This window comes from Numenius arquata, chromosome 2 (assembly GCF_964106895.1).
Source record: "Numenius arquata chromosome 2, bNumArq3.hap1.1, whole genome shotgun sequence".
NCBI lineage: Eukaryota > Metazoa > Chordata > Aves > Charadriiformes > Scolopacidae > Numenius > Numenius arquata.
In genome coordinates, this window is record NC_133577.1 from 73,150,680 (window position 1) to 73,178,569 (window position 27,890).

Sequence of the window (27,890 nt, forward strand, 5' to 3'; positions counted from 1 at the left end):
TAGAAGCAGATTTGGGGTCCTGCTCCGCTTACTCTGCACTGACTCGTCAGAATAGAAGTGAACTGAGATTGCCTTTAGTCTCTCTGCTCAGGGCAGGCCCTTGTAATGAGGGATCCTCAGTGATCTACCTTCCTTGCATCTCCCATTAATTTGGGCAAGTTATACCCCTTTGTCATCTTTGGAAAGTTCCATTCTTCATTTTAGCTGTGTCTTTATTTGCTACCACGCAGATTTATGTGAAGAAGAACATTTGAGTGATTAGGGTAGTATCTTGTATGTGTTGAAAGACCTGGATTTAATTCATTGCCCTGCCATAACCTCTTGGGTTTTGACAAATAAGTTATGTATCCCTGCGTACTTTCCACGTAGCTGTAACAGCTAGAACTATCCAGAGAGTCATCCTTTTCAGTCAATGAAGAGAGAAGGTCATGACCAAAAGCCACTGGAATCCCCTAGAGACTCCTTTTTTTTTTTGCCAATGTCTCTAGAAGGAGTAGGAGTGCCTGACTCTGATTGGACTCCTAATTTTACATATCTAATAGTATATTACAGGAATATAAGCCTTAAGCTGTCTGTGCATGAGTTTCCCATCTATACAAGAAAAACAGCGCTTTCCTTTAAGAGGTACCCTGAAGGTTGCAATGCTGAATGTTGTAGGAGTAGTTCTTTCAAAGATTTGTGATTCCTGCTATGCATTTCTTGAAATACAGCCTACAGAACTTAACTACTTGCATTAAGGTTGTTTTTTTTTAGTTTCTAGGTCTTCTTTGATTCTGCTTTTAACTGTTTGATGATTTTTCTCTCATCCTGCAGCAGAAATACGAGAAGAAATTATTCTGAGTGAACCAGCTCCGCCAACTCCCTCCCCAGTGCCATTCTCCCCAGCTAAATCTGCCACCTCAGTGGAAGTGCCCTCTGCCCCCTCACCTGTCAGCAATCAGTCCCCAGAGTACGGTGGCATAGCAGCTACAACAGGTAGGTAGGCTTATGGCAGCTGGATCTGCTCAAAGATCATTTTTGTACTTGGAAATTGAGATGGAAAACATTACATACTGGCTTTCAAGAGACGAGAAGCCTTCCCAAACAGAAATCTGTTTGAAGCATCAGTTATACCTTCTCACTGTATCCAAACACAATATGCAGTCTAACATGAAAAAGATCTGATGTTTGGAGTCCAAAGGCCTAACAGGAGATCCCAGACCTCAGCATATCAGAATCTGTTCAGTAGCTGAGGCCTTCAGAAAAACAGACCTGTCACTTTATTTCTAAATAGTTTTAAAAATCAGTCCATTTTTTCATATTTCTAGCAATACCCCAAAATAATTATTTATGAATGTGGCACTTTTGAGCATCTTCAGTGACTCCAAGGTCAATCAGTCTCTCTGAAAAATTTTATATATTTCAAGGAAATGTGCCAGATATTTTAAGGTTTATTGAGGTTTTCAAAATCCTGAACCACTTAATTCCTAGTGGGTAAAATGGGAATTGTATATCTTTAAACATATTTGAGACCCAAATATGCTTAAATAACTGCACAAGTTTCTCTTGGGGATGTTTTACACATCGTTGATAACTTTCATATTTCAGTGTCAGAGACTAGGAATTTCAAGTCTGAAGCCTATTTTCAGTTGCATATTCTGTTATGGCAGCTCATGAGGTGTTCTGGTGGGGCCACAGATTCAAAATCTGTGATTAAAGGTATTCAACCTTGTGGACAGGATTATCAGGAAACAACAACCACAAAACTGGCTTCTTGTGTGTATAAATGGGCAAACATCCTCTGTACTGTAATGTAAAACTCACTCATTACCTTTTGGATGTGGGCAGGAGAGTCTGTCTGTATGATCAAAAGACTGTTTTCTTAACAACTCATGGAAAAAAAGGCAGAAATGTGAATGATTTTCAGAAGGCATTCCCGGCAGTGAAATTCCAGCTTTGCTCAGTGAAATGGGTGTATAATCAGAATGTGGAAACTATCACTTTTGTGATGTACTAGAAAAGTTACAAAACCTTCTTGAAAGAATGTCAGAAAGTGATGATTTACCACATTGGAGAATTTGGCAGTGGCTAAAGGACTAACAAATCTTTCTGACAAATGTTTTTCATGTTTTCAAAAGCGCCACAGGGAAACACAATGCATAGTTGTGGTGGAAAGAGATTTAAGAACGTTTGTCTCTACATTGAAACTTGACGTTTTCTCACTCTTGGAGATAATACCATATTTAGGAGGGAAATAGGATGGTCTTTTACTCCCAGAACAGTTAGATGAGAGACATGTGATTCCTAGACGTGGCAGGTGAGGATGTTGCTTTGGATCAGGCGACGCTGGAGATGGTGTACGTTTGCATCTTGAAAAGTTGCTTTTGTGGGTAACTGGCTCTGTAGACATTGTGGCCCAAAAGGATCATTGTGCTGTTATAACCAGGGCTTAGTATGATGCAGAACTGTACCCAGAAATAAAAGACTGAAAAGCAGGGAACTGCATGCTCTCCAGTGGTGTTGGCAGGAACAGAGATTTGAGGGACTTGTGTTTAGGCTGCAGAGACTGTAACTCTATGTGGCTATCATATCTATTAACCCAATGCTGCCAGCAATCTGAGCTTCCACCTTCAGCTTTCTTGACTTGGGTACTTGACAGGTGCGGATCTGGGCAGGCCTGGGAACTGCATGGATCTTACATATCCCTTCTGAATCCCACAGTAATGCAAGGGAACGGACTCACGCAAACATTACAAATGCAATTCCGTTTTATTTTCCTGTTGTTTATTATTTTATTATTTTCTGGTTTATTCTCTCTAATTTTTGATGTCCCGGTAAGGCCAAGGTCTGCTGGTGTGAAGACTTAAGCCAGAAACAGGATCATAGGTTGAAGGACCTACTCCCACAGTACGGGCAGTGGAACTTGACGTAGTTGTTCCCATAGCAGAACTTCTTAGGAAAGCTATTTCTAATTATTTTAGCGCTCTTTTTTTCCAGCTTTTCATTTTTTTGTTGTTTTAAAAACTTCTGTTTGATTGAATTGGATTTTATTCTTATGGTCTGGTACAGCCTCACTTTTGTGAGTGTGAAAATCATTTTTGCCTAGCACAAGCCAAATTTGTCAACGCAAGTAGTGGTCTGGTTAAAATTAAATATAAGTATGTGGCTACTTCCTGGTTTTAATTTGGGCAATTATTTATACATCCATTTCCCATGTTCATCATGTGATCAGCTTTTTCGTTTGCTAATCATTACACCATGGAGTGCAGGGTTCATTCACATAAAGTAATACAAAATAGCAACCATGTTTCAGCTATAGGAAAGTGCTATGCTTTAAAATATGAGTGCTGAAGATCTATTACATGTAATGAAACTGTTCCATATATAGATTCATGCCATTAATATATAGAATATTTCGGAACAGGAACCTCTGTTCTGGAAAGTTATATTTGAAGTACATTCTATTGATTTTCTTATGTGTCTTTGATGAGGTAAATGTAAAACTCCGCAAATGCTTTGCAAATCTTGAGAACTAGTTCCATTGGTTAACACTAGCTCTCAGTTCCCCAATTTAAGGCATCATTAACTCTTTCTTGCTTGTGGCATTAGCAATAAAAGTTAACTATTAAACTTGCATTTTAACCTTTTTGCCTTCAGTCAGTGGTCAGCACAAAACCAGCAAATTAAACTGTTGCAATTACATGATATTAAGCAAAAGAAAGGTAAATCCTATATATAGCATTCTGTGGTAGAACATCTGGCATGGCTTAGCTAACATTTTATTTAGAACTTTTTGTTAGGTTACTAGACATTTAAGAGGATAATTGGTCTCCATCCTTTCTAAATCACAAAGGACAGATTAATGATTGTTCAAACTGCAACAATATTGTAATAAAAGTTATAGTTATACGGCTGACTCTGCTATTCTCCCTTAAAGCCCCTCTTAAAGCTGTGATTACTCATTTGCTAATGCAATGGTTTTCAGACAACCCGAAATGAACTCTGAATTGTAAGTAGATCTAATATGTTAGTAAACTAATCTATGCAGTTTACGGTTTACTTTCAAGCAATGTATTTGTGAAATAAGTCTTCAGGTCAGCAATAGTCATTTCAGGTCACTGTTCTTCCAAGTCTAGGCTAGATATTAAAGTTCTGGGAATCTGGCACAGGGGATACTTGCACAGAACTACCACCTCTCATATTTGTGTATGTGAGTAAAACAAATTTCTGTTTTTTCCTAAAGCTTCAGCTTCTGGACTCATATTAGTTTTTTCAGAATATCGGCTCTTGTTCAACAATCAGCATTTAATTCTCATAGCTGCAGAGCATAAAAGTCAAACGTTCCAATTTCAAAAGGCAATTCTCCAAATTCTCTGAATGGATAGGTTTGTGTTTTTTCTAAAGCTGATAGTTAAGGTAATCTCTTCACTGGGGCGGGGGGAGACGTGCAGAATGGAGGTCTGACTCCATATTTCTGATTGCTTGAGGTCAACAGTAGTGCTTACTATCAGACATAATACACAGTGCTGTAGGTGTCTTGCTTGTACCTGGGTGGTCATTTACCCCAGCATAAAGCAAATATACAATGCAGCACCATGAAGCAACTTTTGTTTCTTTCTGCACTGATCTACATGATGGAACCAATGACAACAGGGCTGTTGCAGGACTGATAGGAGTTCCATTTATATTTGGCTCTTCTACAGGTCAAATGGCCTCTTGGTTAGTATCCTTTTCATTAAAAAGAAAAAGGAGTGATAATAAATGAACTTCCTTATTTTAATCAAACCCTGCATGTTCAGAACACAAAGCAGAGCAAATTGTTGCTCAATCACTATTGTTTTTGCTTATTTCAGAAAGCAGTTCAGCTGGGTTCAGTCATATCTAAAAGGGACTTCATCTCCTGGAGTTCAATTCTGCAGCCAGCTGAGGAAATTAATCATATACGGCTGGGACATAGGCGGGTATTAAAAAGCCAACTACGAAAAGCTTCCAGACTTATCTCATCCTTCCTTTTTCACCCACCACAATGTTGGCAGTATCCTGGCTGACCCAATATACACATACACACGTCTTCAAATCTGTTGTCATCTTCTATCCTCCCTCTCTGTGACTAGGTCACTGAAAATAATGGCATCCCTTCCAAAAAGGCAAAGAGGAGCGAGGCAACTGTAGATTCCTAAAAACAGCCTGAAAAAACTGTTTGAACAGCCTTCTGTCACTCTGTAAATCCAGAGTAAAACTCAACATACATTTGTTTCGAAACCGTAACCTCCAAAAGAAAGTTAATATTTCCTAGAGCAGCTGTGTGAGGCACTATCCTGTAGGATCCTGGGGACAATTCTTGGTTAGGAAAATTCAGCAAAGATATTCACAGCTCTTCCAGCACAAGACCTATTTTCTGTATTTGTTTCTGTGTTGTCTGGACAGGCACAAAGCATGTAACACCCTAAACATTTATTTTAAAATTGAACTGAGGTAGCTGTCAGTTAGACTTGAATGCCAGGAGTGGCCAAGTCCTCTCATCCAAGGAGTCTGACTTCCCACAGGAAGTGCATGAAACAACTTGCTGTCCTGGACTGACTCATTTTCCTCAGACTGAGATAAGATCCCTACTATATTTCAAAAAAAGAAAAGGAGGCTGTCACAATGGCTGGGACCAGTCAAATTAACCATATTTGGTAAAATATAAAGGATCTTCTGGTCCTGTTATTACCGCTTCTTGTTAGAGCTAGGAAGGTCATGAGATTTTTGGCTTAATGGCTAACATTTTTCTTGTAAAAAATAAAATCAGGTCAAAGTAAAACTTTTGGTTTATGGTGAATTTAAAAAGTGAAAAGGCAAAAAAAAACCGCAGTAACATTACCTAAAAATAGGTATTTGGGTTTTTTCACCACCTTTACTGTCCTTTTCTTTCTTTTCTCTTTGTTTTTGCCTTTTGAATTTAGGCCTGTTTTGAAACAAAGTTTCAAATTTTCTTTTGCAAAATAACACTAGGAAAATACGTTGACCTTTTGAAATTGAAACGTTTCACCAAAATATTCCACAGACAAGTTGTTGATATTTTCAAAACAGTTTTTCTCTTGTTTTCAAATGAAGGTATTTGGTCACCACATAAGTAGCTTTGGCCCCTTCCACATAAACTGTATTTTCTAGTGAAGGTAGGCTTCCTTAGAGTCATAGAATTGTCTAGGTCAGAAGGGACCTTTAAGATCATCTAGTCTAACCATCAACCAATCACTAAACCATGTCTCTAAGCACTATGTCTACCCGTCTTTTAAATACCTCCAGGGATGGTCCCTCAACCACTTCCCTGGGCAGCCCATTCCAATGCTTAATAACCCTTTCAGTGTAAAAATTTTTCCTAATATCCAATCGGAACCTCCCCTGGCGCAACTTGAGGCCATTTCCTCTTGTCCTATCACCTGGGACTTGGGAGAAGAGACCGACTCCCGCCTCTCTACAACCTCCTTTCAGGTAGTTGTAGGGAGCGATAAGGTCTCCCCTTGGCCTCCTTTCCTCTAGACTGAACAAACCCCAGCTCCCTTAGCCGCTCCTCATAAGACTTATTCTCCAGACCCCTCACCAGCTTTGTTACCCTTCTCTGGACCCGCTCCAGCACCTCAATGTCTTTCTTGTAGTGAGGGGCCCAAAACTGGACACAGTACTTGAGGTGAGGCCTCACCAGTGCTGAGTACAGGGGGATGATCACCTCCTGAGGCCTACTCATCACGCTGTTCCTGATACAGGCCAGGATGCTGTTGGCCTTCTTGGCCACCTGGGCACACTGCTGGCTCATATTCAGCCAACAGTCGACCAACACTCCCAGGTCCTTTTCTGCCAGGCAGCTCCCCAGCCACTCTCTTCCCCAAGCCTGTAGCACTGCATGGGGTTGTTGTGACCCAAGTGCAGGACCCAGCACTTGGTTTTGTTGAACCTCATCCCATTGGCCTTGGCCCATCGATCCAGTCTTAAATGTTTTCCTCAGCTCAGGGAACCATGACTGGTTATATCCACAGCAACACTGATGTGGTAGCTTATCTTGGGTCTCAGGGATTGAAATGGTCCTCTGCAATGGGGGGAGATGAAAGACTGAAAATTCAAGGGTCAGTGACAGAAAACACAGCCATATGAAAACAGACCTAGCACAAATATCCTTAGCTATAACACATCCAAGGATGTCTCTACTGTAAGAGCACCAAGTCACACCCTGCTGGAATATTTTGAGCTGGATTTACCTTGTGAAGCTCAGAATGCCTTTGTTCAGTCTCAGAACTAAGCATTTCCCACTTAAAAAAATTATTTGTCTGATTTTGCCAAATAAAATCACACACACCTGAAGAAAATTATGCACATCTGAGATAGGTTTTTCATTCCCCAAAGCCATGGAGTGGACACAGACCTGGTAATACAATCACTTCCCCCTCTGAATTAGGCCCTTTCATACTACAGGAAGTCCTAGAATCCACACTGAAAAAACCGAGTCACCTCCTGCAATTCCTTTTAGCTGGTGAAAAAGAGTCAAGAGTGCCCAGAGACCCCCCAAACTAGTGTTCGCATTGGGTTAAATTCAGTGTTCTGGTCCTCATTTGCAGGGTAATCTCAGCCAGTATGTTCATGACCTCCAGCGAGAGCTATGTTATACTGGAACAATGGATCTGTCAGCCTCCTGAGTGAAAGGGGTGTGTGCGAAGGACAAAGGTTTCTCAGCAGCTGGCTCATGAATCTGGAGTTCCTGCCTGGAAGGGATCAGGATGATTAAAAAACTCAGCACCTTCCAAGCAAACTGGAAAACCCACTTCTTTGCTTTGCTCTTCCCACAAATGCTCTACATGAAAAAATAAATTAAGTCCAGTCCCTGCCGCCTCGAAAGAAGAAAGAAACTTTATTTGTGGGAAGGAAATGGCTAGGCTATTTCTGTCTATATATTTGTTATAATTTGGAGATCTACCACTATATTGCCACTTCAAAGGCTGGTACCTAGTTGGGTGGGAACAGATGGAAACTGCAAAAGGATTCAAGAAATTTATTTGCTTAACACCCATCTTTTTCTAAGCCTTCATTGTTCTGATCATTCTTCCTGCCTCACTCCAGGACTGATCAGCCTCAGAGCTAAACAGGCCAGCAGCCCACTCCATGTGAGGGAGACCTCAGGGTTTGATGCATCATGCTTGAGAAATATCAGCACTGGTGTTCCTCCATTTCTAAGTCCTATCCCAGTTTTTTCTGAAAAAAAAAAAAAAAGAGAGCGCCTCAAATTACAATACGACACTGAAAGTTCACAGTCTGAGCTAGTCCAGATATGTCTCTTACTTTTGGATCTTTGCACGCTCCAGCTGATCTATTTGTGGTTTTATTTATGCCTCAGACATAACTGTTTTTTTCACTTTGGTTGATGCTGTTTCCATTATCAGTGCCTATAAGGTCACTTTCTTGTAACCATCTCAAAGCATAACACCTGTATGAATGACAGTCCATGTTAGCTGTATTCCTTTAACGTTTGTTTGTCTGCAGGAGCTATGCAATCCTATACGTGGTCACTCACCTACACTGTGACAACAGCTGCCGGGTCACCTGCAGAAAATTCCCAACAGCTGCCCTGCATGAGAAGTCCACATGTACCATCCTCATCTGTCACACACCGGATACCTGTTTATCCCCACAGAGAAGAACATGGGTAAGTCACTTCCCAGTTTCTTGGGCTTTTGTGTGGGTTTTGGATGAACATATGCTTAGGGTTTTTTTGGAAATGTCATGAAATCTGGTTTTTGATGTAGTAAGTCCGTATTGGAAAGATGCTGGTATCGTTATTCTTTGGCTGTTGTTATTGTTGTGTGATATTATCTGTCAGTTTTATAATATCATTTAATTCTACATAAAAACAGAAGAGCTACAGTAGACCTGGAGAATATTTCATAAAAGAGAAAGCTTTTGCAGATTTCTTCTCTGATTCCTGTTTTCCCATGCCGTGTTCTATCCCGAAGGCTAGACATGTCCAAAGAAGTATCCTACTATACCATGTCTTAGGAGAGGTGATCCTTCTCCTCTGCTCAGCACTGCTGAGACCACATTTGGAGCACTGGATCCAATTCTGTGCTCCCTAGTATAAGACAGACACAGGCATACTGGAGCAATTCCAGAAAAGGGACACTTAGATGATTACAGGACTGGACCATCTGTCACACAAAGACGGGCTGAGAGAGCTGGGATTGTTTAGCCTCAGCAGGAGAAGGCTCAGGGAGGGTCTTATCAGTGTGTATTAATACTTGCTACGGGATGTAAAGAAGATGGAGACACATTCTTCTCAGTGGTATCCACTTACAGGACAAGAGACAATGGGCACAAACTGAAATACAAGAAATTCCGTTTAAACATAACCAACCAACTCGTTTTACTCCAAGTGTGATCAAACACCAGAACAGGTTGCCCAGAGAGGCTATGGAGTCTCCATCCATGCTGATATTCAAACCCTATCTAGACCTGATCCTGGGCAGCCTGCTCTAGCGGTCCTTGCTTTGAGCATGGAGGTTAGATTAAACAATCTCTAGAGGTCTCTTCCAACCTCAATGATTCTATGACTATTGTTAAACCTGCAAATCAAAAATGTCCAAAGTTTGTAAAAATAGCCACATTTTCACCATAATCTAATCTCATCTCCATCACCAAAATTTGCTCAAGGCTCTCAATTAAAATAATTACAGTAGAAATTTATATAACATTGTTTGATCTTGGAAAACTTCAGAAACTCAGACTAAGTCTCTCAGTGCTCTTCTCATCAAGGAACACTTCTGTGCCATCTGTATTTGAGTAAGTGTATAACCCATAGATATCTGTAACTAAAAAGAAACAACCACAAAACGGTCAATGGAGAAGGGCCAAGCACATAGCAAGGTTAGGAAGTGCCTGGATGCTGACATAAAGCAAGACATTCAGAAGACTTTACTGAGCTCCTCAGTCTCACTGCAGAAATGCTTTCCCAGCGTGGAATATTGTATACTGTTTGGCAGGGTGTCAGTAGATTAATTTGAAACATGTGTTTCCTTTCCTCTTGGATGTGGACAGGTTTGGATTTGTGTTGGAATGTCACTCTTAAGCCCTTCCTGCAGAAACCTGGGTACGGAGATATGGAACATCTCTCCTATCCAGCAATATGTCTACTTGGTGGAGGTAGAAATAGGGCAGCAGGGAGGTTCAGGAGCTAACAGGATGCAAGAGTTGGACTAGACCACAGTAAGGTAGTGAATATAGATATAAATACATATAAGTATACACATAAAAACTCATTGTTACCTAAAGGAATCTCTTGCCTTTGGTAGGTGATTTGAGGAAACTTTTTTATCTGGGTGAACTGACTTTCCTGAAAGGCAACAAAACCTTCTATAATCTCACTTCTTTTGCCGTTTGGTTTTATGAGTGACACATGGATAGAAACATTTTGGTCATGCTTCTAAACATTTCAGTGACATCTGCCTTCTTTTCCTGAACTGACTTTGTAAGGTCTTAGGGATAGGGCCTGTCTGTGAATCTGTGTTGACACAGTTTCTGTCACAATGATTTCCTGATGTCATTTGCCCTCAATATAGTACTAATAATTTTTTTTTTAATCATTACAATTTGTACTTATTTTGTATCTACAGCAAAATCATTATATTGGTATTTCAGTTTTTATACGGTTTGAGTCTAATGTGACAGGCTATGGAGACATGTTTCTGAAGAAATGTCTGCAGGGAAATCCAGTGACCTCACTCATGGTCCTCTGAAGCACAAGACTCATTATATAGCTCTTAAGGAAGGTACAGTCACAGATTCAAGACAAAGCTTGTTTAAAAGCATTAAAAAAACCATACCTTCAGAGAGGAAAAGAAAAAAATAAGAGACCTTGTATGCAAGATTCAAACAGATTGTTGCCCTGGAAAGAAAGAGAAAGAGAAGATCAAAGTCTGCACTAAGATTTCCAGGTTTCTGGAGAAGAGAGAAATGGAGCAAGCAGCTGCTGCTGCTATAGCTCCAGAGACTGAGCCTCAGTCCCATGCAAAAGCACCCAGTAGAAAATATAACTAGTATGGAGGCCATGAGCCATTCCCCTGCTGTAGGTGCACTTCCCACCAAATGCAGACTCTTAGCCACCCAGCATACCTGAAAGTTTCCAAGCAGCAGTTCTGCTGAGGTTCCTACCAATCTTGCACACTAAAGATAATCCTCTGTGAAATGTAAGTGGTCCAAAGCACCTTGAGATAGAAAGAGAATACCTAAAAGATCAGAGTGTTTTATACTGCAATATTCCACAATGTAAAGACATTTGAGAACTGAAGCCTTGGAACAATGTGAAGCTCTAGTAACTCCCAAGAGAGACTTGGATACAAACTGTTACAAACTGAAATATAGACTCTTGCATTGATTTGTACAAATATTTTCCTTGTGCTTCTGGCCAGTTATAGAGAATAAAATGTAAGTTCAATGATAAAAACTGCTCCCTGTGAAATAAAAATTTATTAAGGCGAAATGCATGTTACCAGAAATGAAGAAAGAGCTACGTGATCTGTCCCACATTATTAAAACAAGCATAGATCTGCGAAACTGGAAACAAGCACAAGGTTTGTAATATACTCTATCACTCCAGTAAATCATCTTCTAAATCCACAGTGATAGTCTCCATATGTATGGAGTCTCAGGACTGTAAATAGAAGATCTGTGTTATTAATAGAGGAAAATATCCTTATATCTAATTTAAATTGTCCTTGTTCCAACTTGTGTCTGTTGCCTCTTACCCTATCATTGTACCTTTGAGAAGAGCTTGGCTCTAGCTGTTCCATATCCTCCTGGTAGATCATTGTAGATCATCCCTTTCCCTCTCTTTTTTAAGGCTGGACAAACCCAGTTCTCTTCCTGTAAGTCACGTGCTTCAGTCCCCTACCTGTCTTGATGGCCTTCCACTAATCTAACTCCAGTAGCTCAATGTCCTGTTTATAGAGAGTGGAAAATGGGACATAATACTCCACGTGTGGTCTCCCAAGTGCCAAATAGAGAGGAATAATCAGCTCTTTAGGTCTGCTGTCTACACTCCTGCTAATACAGTCCAGTATATAGCTGGTCATCTTTGTTGCAAGGGCATGTTGGTGACTCATGTTCAACTTTTTGTCCACCAGAACTTCCAGGCAATTTTCAGCAAAGCTGCTTTCTCTCCAAATGGCCGCAACCTGTACCACTGCAGGAGTTATGCCATCCCAGATGCAGGACTTGGCATTATTCTGTGTATGATCAGTTGAATGTTCTTTCTGACTCACAGCTGCTAGACTCTAGAGCAACTGCTAGCTCTCAGCTGGATTTCCCAGCCATCCGTGTATTATCCTCACTACTCAATAGCTATATATGTGGTTCAGAAATCACTGTAAGACATGGTACTTGGCAGAAAACTTTTTTGTTGGATTTTTAAAGTATACTTTCTTCTTAGAGAGATGTAGGATTCCTCAGCCAAGCGCTTTCAGATAGGCAGGAGAATATTAGCCTTGAAGAAGCATGGTCGTCATCTTCTCATGTCCTCAGTGCATTCTCTCTCCTGAAGTTGAAGAGAGAAAGAGGAAGCTTCCTGGACTGAAAATACACAATAGAGATTAGGATAAGAAACACTATAACTCCATGCTTAAGTTAATTAAAGTGAAGCCAAAATGATGAATATTTGAATGAAGGAGACAAGATCAATAGCTTCCAGAGTAGGACATAGCATCCTTAATGACTAGAGAAAGCACAAAGTGCAAACACTGTACAGGGCTGGGCTTTGTTTGGGGGACCAAGGGCACTGCAGACTACAGGAGGGACTAGACAGGCGGGCATCTTCTTCAGGCAGAGAAGGCTGCACCATGAATGTCAGGCTTATGCAGACTGCCAAAACCATCTGTTGCAGATCTTTCTTACCAATCTATTGTGTTGGGGGATTTAAAACAAAAGACGTCTGCCTACGATAGCATGCAACAGCTCCACAACGTAGCCATTCCTCTCTCCCCGACTCTCCACAGAGAGACTATCAAAGTCGTATGATGTGGACACCAGCTTGTCTGGGGTAGATTATGGAAATCACTTGTATTCACAGCTAAACACAAGTGAATATAAGAATGAGACCTCAATGTTGAACAATGAAAATGGACATAGGGCCTTATGTTCTGAAAATATTTTTAGAGGGCGTGCTCTGCTCTCATTTTGAATCTGCAGATTTGTCTGGTGTAAGACATGACAAGACATGTCACGGTATCTCTAGAATGCTGTCGTAAGATCAAGAGAATAACAGAAGTTTAAACTGTACCCAGTGTAAAAATGACTTGAACTTTCCAGAAAAATAATAAGTCTATACAAATAATTGTCTTCTCTCTCTCCCAATGAACTGGTTACCTTGTTTGTTTATTTATTATGGTTTGTGTTTCATTTCAATAGCATATATTTTAAGAACTTCTTAAAATAGCATATATTTTAAACTTCTGTGCTGAATCAGCAACAAATGTTCGCATGGCTATACGAAGATGGGGAGGTTGCAGAAAATGTCCATGCATCTTCTGCTAGTGAGTGGCCAAAATAATGGTGTCCAACAAACACTGACCCTGCAGTTTCTTATACCTAAGGAAACCGCTCCCTCCTTTACCCCTGGCTGTCCCTACACAAGGGGCTGGCATACAAAAAGAAAGTAGGCAGGTTCTCCACCCTCAAATCCTACTCTGTTCTCAAGTCAGCTGTGCTAAATCTGTATGTTGTATGGTTCGGATGCAAATGAATACTTTTCCTCCCAAGAAAAGGAACATCTGACCCCCACATAAGGAGATAGCTAAACTCCACAGAGTAGTTCTTTAAGTCAAATCTTGCCATACTTCCTCAGCCGGAATAGCAATTTACTAGGAACATGGTAATAAAATAACAATAAAAATGAAAACCACTTTCTGCTTAGAAAGTGCACAAATGATTCTGCAATTTAAAACTAGTCAGAGAAACACGCTGAGTCTCTCTATTTGTTGTGTTGACCTCATCGTTTCACTAAGTGGCATCTGCTTCCCAACTGAGCTGGGAAATACCTCTTTTTAAAGGGTTATTTGAAATACCATTCTCCTATGCAAAACAGTGTAACTGTATGTCTCAAAAGTTACAGAATTATTAGTGGTAATACAATTATTATGCATACTAAATAGTTTGTTTTTAAATGGATTTTAGATACACAGGAAGTTACAACTATGGTAGTTATAGCAACCAGCATCCCCATCCAATGCAGAGTCAGTATCCATCTTTACCACATGATACTGCTATTTCTGGACCACTTCACTACTCAGCTTACCACAGAAGCTCTTCACAGGTAAGTTGGATTTATTACTTGACAATGTTTGCTTAACATTTTAAGTAGAGTGGTGCTTGTAAATCTCTCATCAACATATCATCTGTCTGAATCACCTCTAGTCATTGGTGATGCTCAATTTTTTTCCTTTTCTAGTATTGCCTAGATATCTCTTCATTCTGGTGGAAATCCTTTTATTGAAGTAGATTTATCTTGTGAATTTAGAGTACTTAACTCTAAAATCCAGCATTTTGGATCATAGAAAGTGTTTCTGCGTTAAGGAATAGCTGAAACAAAAATGAATATAATTAGTTGTATCTTTCTTAGGTGTTGGGAACAGGAAGAGGTTCTTAGCAAGAAATAAAAGTGTATTCATGTAGCTGAAAGAAGATGCAGAAACCATAGTGAATTCTTCTGGGGCCTCTGCTTTTGAGAATATCTATATTTAGGAATTTGCCAAAAATGTGAGTTCTGTATATAGTTTGAATAACTTCAGGGCACCATTGCAAAGAGGTTCTATTTGGTCTGTATGCCGTATTATACTCCTACCATAAGGCTGAGAAATTGTGTCAGCAGCTATATCAGGACTATTTCAGTTCACAAAACTGAGTCAGTAGGAACCCGCACAGTCGAAGTGTTAAGATGATATTTGGCAACAGTTCAAAAGTGGTGCTACTGTAGGAGAGCTTTAGTACATTGTACAACTGGTAATTCCCCAGTGTAGGAGGCTGCTCACTGGGCTCTCTGCTGGAAGATCTGCAAAAGGCGGGTACAAGCAGGAGGTGACGGCATTGAGGTATTCCACCCACATGCCACCTGTTATGGTTTATCTACTGGAAATTTATACAAGTATATTAGGGCTCACCAATTTTCTTTACTCTCTTTTATCCTTTACTGCAGAAAACCCACGAATGCTGGTTCTGAAATGATCTGAGAGGCCATGAATCTGTGTGTAGAACAGAGAATTAGGCTTTTACTGTTCAGAAATGTTATCACATGCACAAGGAGTTTCTTTCTTCTGTCTGGCAACTGTCTGTCACACTAACATAGACAGGACAAGTTAAGCAAGAAATAAATAACGCAAATCAAGTTCAACACATTTTTAATTTACTCGTGCTGATTAACATGTTATACAGAAATAGTAACATACATTAAAATCACGCAAATATTTTTCACGCTGTAGTAGGCTGTCTCTACAACTCCAGATGTCAAATAATTTCTTCCTTTCTTGCTAGCCCTTGGACTGTCCTGAACATATATGATGAACAGCTATGTCTTAATGATCGCACTTGAGAGCAAAATGATTTCAACTTCTACTTAACATGTTCTTTCCATTGCTGCTTGTAAACTGAGATGGAATTTCACAGTAGGACACAGATAACAAAACCCTATCAATGTGCTCATTCTGTATTGAAAGGAGCTACAAATTGAAATCTAACTTTCAAAAATAATCTGATAGTCTTGAATAGCTTAATACAGAATTTACTGACATTCTTTTTAAGCTAAGTGAGCTGCTGTAAAATGCCTGCCCTAGTGTTAAGTCATTTCTTCTAGTTATTTTTAACCAAAAAAGTTTGTAAGATGTCCCTAATAAGACGCTAGGGAATTACTATGATTCTATGATACTACTCTTTTTCTAGCAGACCTTCTGAGGAGAACATGGTGCAATGAACTGAAGTAGGACCCATGATGTTGCAAAATCAAAATACACGAAGCCAAATTTGCAATGAATATATAAACAGCTGCCACTAAACTGAAACCCAGGGAGATGCAATGTGTATGACTGTGGTAATATAATCAGTTGAGAAGAGGAGGCATTGACCATAACTCTTCAAAAGAACTCTTTGTTATAATCTACATTCAGTCCAAATATAGAACTCTGGCTCAACTTTAGCTATTATTCTATCATGCTCTTTAAGATAGTGTCTAGGGATTAGCTCCTAAGAAAAAAATCTGTATGTGGGGTAAGTTTTCCTCTGCAAACATGAATTCAGAGAGAGACCTTGTCCCAAACAGGGGCCTGAGCTGAAACCGGCGACACGTAATTGAGTTGGGTTTTAGGTTAGCTCTATAAATGACTATTTTGGTCTTGAAGAACACCATGTCCAGCCTCTTTCTGTGGAAGAGAACAACATACTCCAAGTTTTATCAGGTCAGTTATTTTGAGGCTATTTTCTGTCCCAGAGAAGTGTTCCTAAAGAAAAACAGAGAGTTGTGCTTCATTTTTGGTTGGTTTGTTTAGTAGAACTTTAAGATGGATCTTTTCACAGATATGATTTACAAACCACCAAAAAAAGAAGTGGAATTGGAGCAAAGGGGATGGTGGGAATAACTTTAATTTGGTGGAAGTGGGGAACTGAACAGCTGGGAAAGGGGAAAGGAATGAGTGACCCTTTAAATTGTATTTGCGAACATTTAGCATGTTGATCCCAACCTGACAATACAATGATGGCTGCATTGTATTAATTTTAGGATGTCTGCTGTAGTTTTGTCAATGAAATTTTTACAGCGGGGCTGTGCTGGGGAAGATGTCACGCAGATGTAGATCTTATACTATGTTCAGCTCTTGAAAAGTGCAGGTGGGGGTCCCAAGCCAAGCCTGTCTCACCTGACCAGCAGCAAGTCCATGTTAGTGAGAGGCTCCTGGATAATTTGAATCCCCTAGTGTTAGAGGAAATGAGACAGCAGTAGCTGCTGAGACTGATAGCACTGAGGCACCATGTGTCACAGCTGCATGCTCATTCACACCCCATCCCAGAATAGACTGGTGAGAGCCCTTGAGGTTATTGTTGTCTGCCACCTCTGAGACAGTCTTGGATCTTACCTTGGCTCATGGAGGGATGTGATCTTGTGACTTTGGGCTAAATAGAAATTTTGAGAAGTAGCTCATAGTTTCAGAAAGATGACACTCAGATGGACAAGGAAGCAAAAAAAATGGAGGAGATGGCTTGTGAAGAACTTTATAAGGGAGTAAATGTTCTGTTCGAAGTAATATCTGCAGCCACTAACTCAGCATGAGCCTAAAACTGGCTCCTTCTGGCAGTGTAGGCTGACTAATTCCCACTGATGGCGAAGAGTCTTTTTGTTGACAGGAACAGTCTGTTCAAACCTTGGTCTTAATCCGAATTCTTTTTTTCTTTCTTTCATCAGCATCTGTGGATAGTTCTCAGAACAGTCGCTTCCTTGTAACTCCAGGCCTGATTGCTCATTTCTTGACTTGGCTTACTGGCCAGGAGCCTGGCACACAAACAAAGAAAAATGATCTACAGATTGATTTGTTACTACCTAGTTCTCTAACCCATAGTGCAGAAGTGCACACAATCGTATGATGCTATTCCATCATCGTATAGAAGGGGACTGTGTAATGTGTGTACATAAACACATCTATATTGACTTTATGTTTTGCAAGTTCTCTGCCTGTGCAGTTTTAGGTAATAGACAACAACTCTGTATAAAAGCCTCTGAGTGTTCCTATCAACCTATGTCAAGTTTAGCAGAGAGGTATCCACTTCAAAGGGAACCCTTCACAGTGTCACCACCTAATCCACCTCCGCAATGTCCACTTGGCTGGCTTTTGATCAGAGCTTTTATCTGCAGGTTTCACCCTGGCTGGACAGGTCTTGATCCTCTTTCAGGCTATCCATAAATATTTCAATTCATATCATTCCACCTCTTCTTTAAACACAGAGAAATTCATGCTGCAGTAATTTTTCTTTGTAAATGACAAGGATAACACTTTTAGTAGGAAGACTAGAGAAATCTCCAGCAGTATATATTTTTATATTTTAATATACCTGATAACATATAAAGATGCACATCATATGAATGTGCATCACTGTACATGCAGGGTGAAAAATGGCTGTGGTGAATCATATTGTAGGTCCATTTATCGAGGTCTTATCTCCAGCAATGAAAAGAAATGAACATGTGCAGGAAAAGTCTTAAAAATAGGGTAGGTAGAGAGCCTACCACACTGTCTTAGGCAAGAGCTGCCCTAGGGACATCCTGATTAGGAAGCAGCAGCTGAGCTGTTGCATTTTGTAGCAAACTACTCTCTATTACCCGGGCTTCGAGCTTTTTTTGTACTTATAGACTTAGGGATGGGTTGCATGAAACATGGATTCTCTTGTTAATTTTAAGCCTGTTATAATTGCATTGGAGGCTGAATGACTTTTGAGTGATGAGGAATAGGGAATATTCATTCTCTATTATCCTAATGTAAATAATATTCATTCCATATTTATACACTCTTGTCATTTGAGACATTATAGGTCTGCGTCATTCCTCTCATTTCATTCCTGTCATCTCTTTTCCAGACTCAAGAATTATCATCTCTTTAGTTTCTCTTGTGATGGATGCAGGGGTTAGCTAAGGAGTACAGGTGCACGGCAGGGTAGGCATAGTCTGAGGGGCATGCAAACGTCCTGCTCTCTCAACAGTGCTGAGCAGGGAACCTGCTGGAGCTCCAGCTGCCCTCCAGCCTTTCTGTGCGAACCTGATCTCAGAGGAAGTAGGAAGGACTCAGTCAAGAAGCTGCCAGATCAACCACTTAGATCTGGGAAGCACTCCTAGATCCCATGCTGCACACAGCCGCCTTCTACCTTTTCTTCCTTTGCACTTCTGAGGTGGACCAGCCACCTCCAAATGGTGTCTGTCAGGTGGAGGTACTTAACAGAGAGCCATGGAAGTAGCATAGCAATGTTTCCCTTTTTGTTCCGTGAGATGGATTTCCCACCTTAAAGACAAGCTGCTTTTAAGCTATCTCCTGTTGCGCTCAGGAGCATAGCCAGCGTCAGCTGTTCCTGAAGGGGCTCTGTCCTCAAGAGGCACTAACCAACTTCTGGGACTGGGAGGAGCCCATTTGTATCAGCAAGTGCTTGCACTGCTGTTTTGTTGTTGTGAGATTGGCTTTATGAAGAGCACAGTTTAATTCCATGGTCTAGACAGAACAAACCAGTCTGGAAAATGCTGCAGTAGTACAATCTGCTGTTACATGGAAAGTTGGGCCTGCACCTCTCAGAGGGACAGAGCACAGTATTGGGGCCATAGTTTAAGGAACGCTAAGTAATATTTGCACTCCCACTCTCCTAAACTGCTCTGAGGACTGCAGTGGTCTCACATAACTTCCCAGAAATGCCCTATGAGTTGTAGCACCACTTGGTTTCTCTGTGCAATGCCACGTGCCACAATTCTACCCAACCACGTCTTCACTTCCCTTCATATGCTTCTACAGCAGGATTTACATGGGGGACAATACTGGAAGAAAGTAGTAACTGGTTTTTGTTACAGTGGGGAAGACGAAGAAATCCTCCCCCAGACAGAGCCCATGCTTTAGCGTCCATTCATGTTGTTCTGGCACATCTACTTCACAAAAAAAAAAAGAGCAGAAAAGTTCTTGTACCCCAACATATATACAGTATAAGCTCATGACAATACCGATGCAGTAAGAATAATATACCCTTCCCACTAACCACTCTGTCATCAAACAGCTACTAATGACAGAAAGAAAAAAACAAAACTCTCCAAATCCCACCCATGCAACAAGAATCATTGTTCCTAACTGTATGGCTTCATAACGAACTTGAGATTGTTAGGATGTAATTGAAGTAATTATGTATTGAATGCAACAGGAAACAGATGTCTTAACTTTTTTCAACAGTTACAAATAACATTTTCATAAGGCTCCAAATGCCACTCCCAAAAGTACCAAAATCACTTAGATAGATTGACTTGAAATTTTCATCCAACCTTTTTGACTAGTATTCAATAAGGTTCGATTTGTGGGGAAAAGGATCAAATTAAAGGTTATAAACATGCAATCAATCAATAATTTTGATTATGTCACTTTTTGAGATTTTAAGCGTATTTTTATGAAGTTAATTTATAGCCAGTTTTTCACAATTGCTATAATTTCTGGTATTTGCAAGTCCTAACTAAAGTAGTGGCTAACATGCACCATTAACTTAAAGCATTCTGCAGAAGTGCGAGCTACTGCAATGTAAAGTCAGAGCCACATTCAGAAGGAAAATATTTTGCTGTTTGGACAGAGACACCTTTCACCTCCCTGAATAATCAGTCAGTGAGTTGATGGCAAGAATGAAGAGACTATTCTCCATCCTCACACTGCAGGAGCTCAGTGTTGACTTCATGGGAGGACATATTTAACGTTGTATTTTCTAAAATAATACTTAAAAAAATTGAATTAATTTTACATTTTTAGGCAAGGCCTTAACAATAATCTGCTCAAAGTCTCCCAGACTTAAAGGGCTTCTTGTCTAGGTCCAACGGCAGCAGTAGCAGCAAGTGTGAGTTAACCCAGAAAATGGTAATTTCCTGTCAAGAGCCCTCCAACAAACGTCGCTTTTATATCTGGCAAAGATCAGTAGGCCCCAGTGTTTTGAGTTCAGCATGCTTAAGCACTCTTCATTAAACCGGATATAGAGTGTGAAAGGTGATTCAGGCAGCATGGGCAGGCATCCGCCCAGATGGCTACGCTTTGGACACTCCAACAAGGCTGAATAGATGCTTCATTGGGTGAGTTAATAGTCAGGCAGGGGCCAATGAGTACTTTAAAAATATTGTCTTTCAATAGTCTCTTCACTGTAGGGAAAAAGAAGTCACTGACTCATTTGCGATTAGCTGACCTACCATTACAAAACTTTCCATCTTGCATTCAGTCATAACAGAATTTATTGTAAAATGCTAGATATTTAGGGTCCATGTTATTTTCAAGCAATTATTCTTTTTACATTCATGACACATTCATAAACACAGCTGCATCAGGCGCACTTGATGAAAAGGAAAAGCAGCACACTGTATCCTGTCCCCTCATGCACAACCATTAGCCCTGCCGCCTTGGTAAGCCTTAGCGTGGCCTCTTGACTGCGGATAGGAGGTGGATTATCTTTCCTTTTCAGTGCATCCTGCAGTTCATTTTGGGAGCCAAGGTTTCATTCCCCCAATGGCAGGGGTTTAGGTCCAAACTACCTAAAAGACATTATGTGGCTTCGCCACGCAATGCCATGTACAACTAGGAGACCTACTGCACTATTCCCAGAGTTCATTTGTTCCTCTTGCTCATAGATGAAAGTTTTGCCGTCTACAAATTATCAACTAGCAAATTATCCTGGCTGAAACCAGAGCTTTCTCTTGGCATTTGTAAGGGGTATGAAAGCAAGTAATTCCCTTGTTCTAAGTCATAACCTCAGTTTCACAACCTCAAAGGAAAATTTCAGAGTCAGGATGGCAAAGGATTCTGTTACAGTTAACAACAGAGCAGACCAAATATCACATTGAGAAGAAGACAAGAGATAATCATTGGTGTATTATGGCAAAAGTCTAGATTAGTCTTGGTGTAAGCATATTCTTCCATACAAGAATCTACAGTGACTTCAGGTATTGATCTATGGGTAACAAAGGCAAAGACCATGATAATTGGTATCAAGTAAAACACTACTGAAGAAAAAGAAAAATGTTTCTAGCTTGGCCCACATCTTGCAGCTCCACAGGTGGCATCAAGAAAACAGAAAATTAAAAATTTATTATTTGTGAGGTGTGTTTTTTTCCCAATGATCCATCCTGGTCCTGACTCCTACCATCTCAAAGGTGCATTTTGTACACATTCATTAGTGGGACATTTGAGATCAGCCAGGAAAAACAACTTATGGACTTGACAACTATGGAAAGGGACTATTATTTAACTTGAGTCAACCTAACTCGTGGATTACATCACGTAGCAGGAGGAAGAAAACACCGTCTTCTGAGCGCTGCTCATCTTCTGTCTTAAATATTTATCTTGAGGTTTGATAAATTCTTCCGGTGGCTGTAGAGAGAGCATAAATTACTCATTTTCATGAGATGCCTGACTTTTTGACAACTAAAGTTAGGTGAGATGAATTCAACTCTGATGCTGTAGTGAATAACATGGCAACTTGTTTCCTCTGCTCATTAGGGCAGGAGCTTTGTTCACCAAGACGTTCAGGTGAAGGTTGTCAGCAGGCACTAGCATGAAAATTACTTTAGTATATTGTTGGTGCAGACCAGGAAAGCTGCACCCTAATTCTACCAGCTAGTCTCCAAAACATTAAAAATATGAAAATCGTCCAACTTTTACTGGAACCTCTTCTCTTTACTTAGAATACTTGCTAGTTGTTAGTTTTTTGACAGAGCGCCCTGTCTTAATTAATGAATTAATGGAGAGAGCCATGATCCTAAATTCAAATCACCTCATATAAAACTTCAAAGCTTGAGTTTCATTGTTGCTGGGCACAGGCAGCTCTTATCTTCAGCAAAAGCTTCTGGAAAACCAGCAAGTCTGCAAACTTGATTCTTCTGCAAAGGAATAGAAGGCTTTCTGCAGTCGGTGCCTAAGCTCCGCTGAATTTTCCTACTGAAAAGCTTTTTGCTGGGGTGAAGATGGAAGTTTAGATGATCTTGTGTAGACTTGTTGTTGGTGTTGCCAATACAGCTTATTCTGATAGCTGTATTAGCAGTACCAGTCGAAGTGTTGATGCTCCAGCATTGTGCTGCTATTTGCCCGTCTGTTTCGGCAGCTGATTGCAGAGGTAAATCCACCGTGTCTGTAGCATTGAGAAGTATATGCTAAATAATGCATTGTGCAGCTTTAATCTGTTCTCTCTCTCTCATCTGCTAACTGGCTTGTCTCCCCAGGACATGGTGGAATATGCTAAGTCACTCACTACAGTACTTTGGTCAAAACTAGTCTTCTCTTTCTCCTCTCTAATTAGGAGTGGCCAGCGTGTGGCTTTTGAGCTGCCTGAGGCTTGTGAACTGTTCAAATGCTGCCTTCCTGGCTGCGGTCTGGAGGGAGCCAGCAGAAACTCCTCATGGAGACATTGCTGTAATTGCCTTGGGGACCCTCTTATGCAACTGATTAACCCCAGCCCCATCCGGCAGCGCAGTATTGTAATGAGACCCTTTGGGAATCACTGCCATCTCCCTCCTGGGAACAACTATGGCAGTTCTTCTCTCCATGAGTCTCCAAAATATGGGGAAGGGGTTTTACACTCCTCAGCCATATAGAATTTTGGCATGCAGCTCGCAAAGTCTGTAAGCATCAGAGGAAGTGATAGTCCTACTTTGGTGACAGCTTTCCTGTTAAGGAAGTGTCACAGTGTCAAACAATCCAAGGTCATGAAATTTAAAATTATGACACTTTCTGCAGAAAAGGCACAACCCTGTGTGTACGGTCCATCTCTGCGATGCAGGTGGATAATTGGAGGGCAAAATAAAGAGAGCCCTTTCTTAGGCTCAGCACACAGATGATCTGCTCCTGTAAGGCGGGCAATAATATAACCAGCACTCATAAGCAGAGTTTACTTTCTGTTGCTGGGCAGCCTGTGGCCACAGAGGGCAAAAGCTGTTCTCTGTTTTCCTGCTTTATCCTATCCTCGGCACATCTTCTCCTTAGTGGGAGGCATTTGTCGAACTTCTTTGATTTCTAGTTTCCAACTGTCACTGCAAACAGCTGGGGAATAGAGAGATTCTTATTCTGCCTGCCTCTTTTCACAAGTTCTCCAATTAGCTGCTCGCTCTGAGGCCAAACCATACTATTTTCTCTGCAGAAACTGGCAGGATGGCTTGCGAACATTTAAAAGGGAAGGCACCTTTCCAGTAATAAAGATCCTTTTGCTCTCCTCCCTCAAAACTCAGTTGAGTGAGCAGGAGTTGGGACATCTTATACTCTGGTGTTTTTTTTTTTACCGAATAGCAAGTTTCCAAGTAAAAGCTGTGAGAAGAAAAAGATTAAATGAATTATTTTTCTGCTCCCAGAAAATTTATTTTTTTGCTCCCTTCTACTCCCTGCCAGTACCTAGCTCTGTGATAAATTAGTTCAATATTTAAATGCAGTGAGTGCTTTGCAAGACTTTCCCTGACACTTTGAGTTGACTGCAGTTATCTGATAACTGCATATATCAGATATCAGAGTTGACTAGTTATCTGATATTCCACCTTCAGTATGTTACCTACTTGTTGGAGGGCTGCCAATTCATATGATTTTGGTTTTGTTACATATCGCATTGCGATACCACCAGCCCTTATTTTAAAATTAAGTATGTGGTAGATAATTCTTTAATTTTATTTTTTTCTTATAGTACCCTTTCAACAGCCCAACATCAAGAATGGAGCCCTGTCTGATGAGCAGTACTCCAAGGCTGCATCCCACACCAGTGACTCCTCGTTGGCCGGAGGTCCCGGCCGCGAACTCCTGCTACACCAGCCCATCCATGCACTCCACAAGATACGGAAATTCTAGTGACATGTACACCCCCTTGACTACGCGCAGAAATTCTGAATATGAGCACATGCAACACTTTCCCGGCTTTGCCTACATCAATGGGGAAGCCACCACAGGTTGGGCTAAGTGAAAATGACTGGTATCAGCTAAGCCCGCGTACTTAAAAGAGTTATAAAAACTTCGTGTCATGTGGGACTTTTCATGGATGTTCTTCAGGGGAGGTGAAGATGGAAAAGAACCTGGGCAGATAAATGTAGTTCATAATGTGGGCAGATTGCAGACCAGTATGACTGAATGTTCCTGTAGCCGAAAAAGAATTTTGTGCTATTCTAGACCACTTTTGGGGCCGGTCTGTGCCTTTTTTAATTCTGGCATGTGGGCCAACCCTGTGTGATGTCAATTTGAGTGAGCCATTTTTGCCCCCCTCTCTTATTGCCAAACGTTAGTAAGTCTTACAAAAAAATTACTGGAAGAGGACCTATTTATAATTTGAATTAAAGACAGGAAATTCACCCTCAGCAAAACTCTGTCATCTGTTCCTCTTTTAAGCTCTTAATGCATTCCTTAAAAACCATTCTGCCAAGTCATCACTTGTTCATATCAACTCCTCTCTCTGGCTCCTTAAAAGACATGCGTTGTCGTAGGTTTCAGTTTACACCTAACTTTGTACGTTGATGCACCTTTCTGTTGATCCAGTAAGTTTGATCTTTACAAAAGACAAGAAAAGACATGTAGCATTGAATTATACACTGCCTTAAGTTGACTATTGTTCTTATTATATATGTATTTGTGTTAAGTTTGCACAATCTGGAAAAATCTAATTTCTCTGGTCAATAATGACAAGGTTAAGAAGGGACTTGGGGACTGGGAAGATTTTGGATTCAGAGCCACATATGTTAAATATGATGATATGAAGCAATTATGTAAAAAAAATGACAATGCAAACATGATTATTCATTTAATTACCTATTGACAGGTATGAAACTGTTCTCTCAATTCCTTCACGTGGTGATAATTCTATATACTTCTACAAAAGCAAAATTCAAAGCTGTGCCTTTGAACTTATTCTGTACTGTGTATGTGTGGAAAAATGTATTGTATTTTGGGGAGAATTTTTCTTAGACATTTTCTGTCAGATTTGTAGCTATTTGTGAGGTTTTTGTTAGATTTTATTAACATAGCTTTTTCTTCTGTATTATAAAATGCACCAAGCAACTATGGTGGACCTATTACCCTATGGGTAAGAAATAAATAAATGGAAATATGACATCAGGCATTTTAGTAATTGTTTTGTAAATAAAATCTTTGATAGCACCCAGTGTGATGATAACCATGCTTATGCCTAAAATGGACAAAAGTGTTATTTGTACAGTTGTGCAAGATATATGAGGGATTTTCACACTCAAATAAAGGTCTTGAAATTAAATAGGTACCATTTAAATTTACATAAATACAAAAACTTCTACAAGCTGCAAACCTCTAAAAACCCCTAAATGTGACCATGTGTGTTTTTATCCTATGAAGGACTTGAGAACATATAAAACTGGTGAGAGTTTGGGGTCTAAAGTAACTACAGGAGCTGGAGATCTGCAAGGACTGAGGGAGGAAGGGTGTTCCAGGCCAGGTTTGGCAAGTGTTCAGGCTTTTAAATATTCAGCCAAGGTCCTGGTGGGTTTTTTCAGAAACACAGCAGGAGCCTATCTCCACCTTTATGTATCTGATGAAAATCTTGTTTCCTGGTTAGTGTCACAGACCTTCTGAAATGTCACCCCTGTCAGCTGCTGTTATTACCCGATATACACTTACTCTTCACTTTTATTAATGACAGGTGGGACCACACTTAGGCTAACTCCTCTATTTTATTCTTATTCAAGTCACCTTCAGGCAAAATAGTCTACATGTGAAGGAGTCATATGAGGAAGTTTTTGAGTGGCCAGTCTTTAGCAGCTGGAGTTTTGATGTGTTTGAGACCAAAGTCCTACTTTGCATTTTGTTACTGGAGATTTTTAGAATCAAAGCATTGATTCTGGGCTATTAATTATTAACAAGCACAGAAATACCTGCCTCATCAAGACTGTGAGAAATTAGCCTGAGAAAGGCAGTGTCACTAGAATAGAAAAATCCACTTTCTCTTCTCCAGCAGATTCCAAATCTCTGCATTGCATCACATCTGCCAAGAGCCCACTGTGACCCCGTTGACTCATTCACTGTCACTGGAACATCGATCACTCACCTGATGGACTGCTGACCATGACCTGCCGTGGTCCCTCCAAGGACCGGATGTACAGGTGAGACGCTTGTGGGCAGAACTGACCAGTAAGTCGAAGGTGGGTCTTTGGAAGGATGAGGACAGAGAAGAACACCAGCACCACTCAAGGGAAGCCAGAAGCACTTCCTACATTTTCTTACAACAGCTGGTTAAACCCAATAAAGTTTAATCCCCATTGACTGAAAGAGAGAAGAAAGTGAGAATATTTTAGTATAAAAATGTGCTACATCCTTCGACATGTTTGGGGGCAACTCATTTATCTTGACTTGAAGAACCCAGGGAGACTGTTCAGGAGAAAGGATGGATATTGGATACATGTCAGCCCCAGAAATGTTAAAGATTTTCTGTGTGGAAAACAGTAACACCATGTGCAAAGTGCTAGGAGAGGGAATTTTAACCAACTGCAGCACCACAAAATGCTCATAAAAAAGAGCCACAGAATATCATTAGCCAGATAGGGCTTTGAATGTCTTTTGCAAAAGAACCTCCACAGCCTTTGTTGTTCTTTTTTTTTTTTTTTTTTTTTAATTCATTTAGAAACTTGTGTTGATGCCACAGGAGTCTGAGCACGTACTTCCAAATACCTTTGAACCCCTTCCTGATGAGGGCTTTGAAAGTTAAACTGAACACTCATGGGGAGCAATATATAGATTTCCGAACGCAGCTCTACAGAGGTCACCATCACCATCTGCCTCAGAAGTGTTGCAAGGGAAAGCAGGCCCCCTTCTCGACCACCGCAGGTCAGAACCTGTCAGAATCAGTATTAATATAAACTGCCTCGGCTTTCAGGTCACAGGGTTAGGTATATACCAGGCTGTGAAGTGCAGTGTCTCACGAGAGGATGATAACCTCTGGGTAGAATGGCTGGTTACGGGCAGGAATCGCTTAAATCATCCTAGGACAAATTGCCAAACCTCCTGAGTCAGCACCTGCAGGCTGTTTATTAAGCCCTTCTTTTGACCATGGTAACTGAAACTGCTGTTTCTTGCCTTGCTACATATTTATGTGTATATAAAGTAAATTTGTGAATACACAAATCTTTCTGAAGAAACTTTTATACTACCTGCCAAAATATTCCA

At 40.5% G+C, this 27,890-nt stretch overlaps 1 protein-coding gene across 1 annotated transcript in view; it reads left to right on the forward strand.

Annotated features, from left to right (window-relative positions):
* Positions 1–24,672, forward strand: part of RFX4 (regulatory factor X4) — a 78,465-nt gene extending 53,793 nt beyond the window's left edge. The window contains exons 15-18 of the mRNA XM_074167501.1: positions 814–975; positions 8,491–8,653; positions 14,167–14,305; positions 24,400–24,672. Coding sequence (XP_074023602.1) covers positions 814–975; positions 8,491–8,653; positions 14,167–14,305; positions 24,400–24,672 — 737 coding nt within the window. The remainder of the gene's footprint in view (positions 1–813; positions 976–8,490; positions 8,654–14,166; positions 14,306–24,399) is intronic.
* Positions 24,673–27,890: the final 3,218 nt, after the last annotated feature.